General features: G+C 40.5%; 1 protein-coding gene across 1 annotated transcript in view; it reads left to right on the forward strand.

The window, feature by feature from the left end:
• The window catches only part of SIAH3 (siah E3 ubiquitin protein ligase family member 3), an 85,594-nt gene extending 83,742 nt beyond the window's left edge, over positions 1-1,852 (forward strand). The window contains exon 2 of the mRNA XM_074299120.1: positions 971-1,852. Within this exon, the coding sequence (XP_074155221.1) occupies positions 971-1,639 (669 nt within the window). The 3' untranslated portion in view covers positions 1,640-1,852. The remainder of the gene's footprint in view (positions 1-970) is intronic.
• Positions 1,853-2,827: the final 975 nt, after the last annotated feature.

Raw genomic sequence — 2,827 nt, forward strand, 5'->3', positions numbered from 1 at the left:
CTGAACTCTTTCCTTAAATGGAGTTCATGGCCTCACCTTCTGGTCAGAGGGGAATGGAGTGGGACTGAAGAGAAGTACAACATTTCAAGAATCATCTATTTAAAAAAGAATTTTTAAAAACTTAATTATTATTTCCCACCTCTGAATGGATTTCCATAAGTTCACAATATACTCTTTTGTTTTTTAAAATATATATAAATCTTGTCACTTATTTTTCCCCTGAGGCAATTGGGGTTAAGTGATTTGCCCAGGTTTACACACTAGGAAGTGTTAAATGTCTGAAGTCAAATTTGAACTCAGGTCCTCCTGAATTATTTTTTGCAGTATAACTGAGTTTCTCTTCCTTAGCAGAAACTCCAGACTAGACTTCTTCTCTCTTATGTCACATCTTTCTCAACCATGGGGTTCTTCATAAGGCAAGGGTTCTTAGTATGAAGTCCATATACATACATAAACATACACATGTATATTATATGCATATATGTCTATATATTAATAATTATATTTCAATGTAATTTATTTCCTTGGTAATTCTATGTAGTTTATTTTACACACATAAAAACCTGATTCTGAGAAGGGGTTCATTTCTGTTGTTGATGTTGTTTAATTGTTTTAGTCATGTCCAACTCTTCTTGACCCCCTTTGTGTTTTTCTTTGACAAAGACACTGATATGATTTGCCTTTTTTTCTTCAGTTCATTTTACAGATGAGGAAACTGAGGCACAAGAGTGAAATGATTTGCCCAAACAGCTAGTGAATGCTGAGGCCATATTTGAAGTTAAGAAGAATCATTTTCTGACTCCAGGCCTGGCATTCTGTCCACTAGACCATCTAGCCTCCCAGAGTAGAGGCTATAAACCCAAAAGGGTTTATAACACAAAATATTAAGAATTCCTGCCCTAGAAGTTTCTCAAACTGGGAAGAAGGCCCCACCTCAGTTTTCCCTAACCTGTTTCTCTTTGCTTTGCAGTATGTGTCCACCAGACGTGCAGTCACACAGAGCCCTTCAGAGCCAGCCGGCTGCCATCCTCACCATCACCTCCACCACCACCACCGCCACCACCACCACCAGCAACACCACCACAACCACCACTGCCATCACTCCCTCCCTCACCACCTTCACCATCAGGAGGCTCCGCTCCCCCCCTGCATCTGCCCTTTATTCTCCTGCCAATGGGAGGGCCAGCTGGAGGTGGTACTGTCCCACCTGAGGCAAAGCCACAGAATCGACATCCTCCAGGGAGCAGAGATAGTCTTCCTGGCCACGGACATGAACCTCCCAGCACCAGCTGATTGGATCATCATGCATTCCTGCTTGGGTCACCACTTCCTACTGGTACTGAGGAAGCAAGAGAAGTATGAGGGTCACCCACAGTTTTTCGCCACCATGATGCTGATTGGGACCCCGACTCAGGCTGACTGCTTCACCTACCGCCTGGAACTCAACAGGAACCAAAGGCGCCTCAAGTGGGAGGCGACCCCCCGATCGGTCCTGGAGTGTGTGGACTCCATCATCACTGATGGTGACTGCTTGGTATTGAACACCTCCCTGGCCCAGCTCTTCTCTGACAATGGCAGTCTGGCAATTGGGATTGCAATCTCAGCAAGCAAGGTCCATACCCCTGAAGCTGAGACCTAGGGGACAGGGGCATGGGCACATAACTATTGCCTCCAAAAACAACCAACCATTGGCCGTGTCTCCATGGTTTCTGGATGTCGAGACTCTAGACTTTCTTCTTCTTTTTTTGATCTCAGGTCTTTTGTGGTATTTAGTATCTGTCTGCCATGGGCATTATGTTATGTATATATCCTGTGATCTAAGATCTCAATGTAATATATTTCCTATTTCATTGATACAATTTTATGTAGTATTTTAAAGATAGTTATCCAATCAGAATGGTTATTTCTATCCAACATGACGCTCCATACACACCCATGCACATACAGTATCACAAACACATGTGCATACATACAGTTATGGGATTGAACAAAACTAATTAAGTTTATGAAACTACTCGTGTGTGATTGGACAAAACTCAGCAAGTCCATGAAATGAATGAGAAAGATACATCATGTACTAAAAGAATTAAGTTGCTTCTTTCTCCTGTCTACTTCATAACTATTTTCATAATAATCAGGAGTGCCCATTTCAACATATCAAATGAGAGACTCTAGTTGCTTCAGACATCTGGAAACTCCTAATTAGCATTTAAACACAAAGATGGCATCTATATACAATAATGGGGGCAAGGATATGAATTGCTACATGTATTCCCTTCAGATCTGGTCCTATGATTCACGATGAGCATTAAACTAAGCAAAGTTTTGGAGGGCTCTCATAGATTTCTTTTCCTTCTTTCCTTCCTTCCTTCCTTCCTTCCTTCCTTCTTTTTCCTTCTTTCCTTCCTTCTTTCCTTTTCCTTTCCCTTTTCTTTCTTTCTTTCTTTCCTTCCTTCTTTCCTTTTCCTTTCCCTTTTCTTTCTTTCTTTCTTTCCTTCCTTCTTTCCTTTTTCTTTCTTTCTTTCTTTCCTTCCTTCTTTCCTTTTTCTTTCTTTCTTTCTTTCCTTCCTTCTTTCCTTCTTTCTTTCTTTCTTTCCTTCCTTCTTTCCTTTTTCTTTCTTTCTTTCTTCCTTCCTTTCTTTCTTTCTTTCTTTCTTTCTTTCTTTCTTTCTTTCTTTCTTTCTTTCTTTCTTTCTTTCTTTCTTTCTTTCTTTCTTTCTTTCTTTCTTTCTTTCTTTCTTTCTTTCTTTCTTTCTTTCTTTCTTTCTTTCTTCCTTCCTTCCTTCCTTCCTTCCTTCCTTCCTTCCTTCCTTCCTTTCTTCTTTTC

This window comes from Sminthopsis crassicaudata, chromosome 3 (assembly GCF_048593235.1).
Source record: "Sminthopsis crassicaudata isolate SCR6 chromosome 3, ASM4859323v1, whole genome shotgun sequence".
NCBI classification, from domain to species: Eukaryota; Metazoa; Chordata; class Mammalia; order Dasyuromorphia; family Dasyuridae; genus Sminthopsis; species Sminthopsis crassicaudata.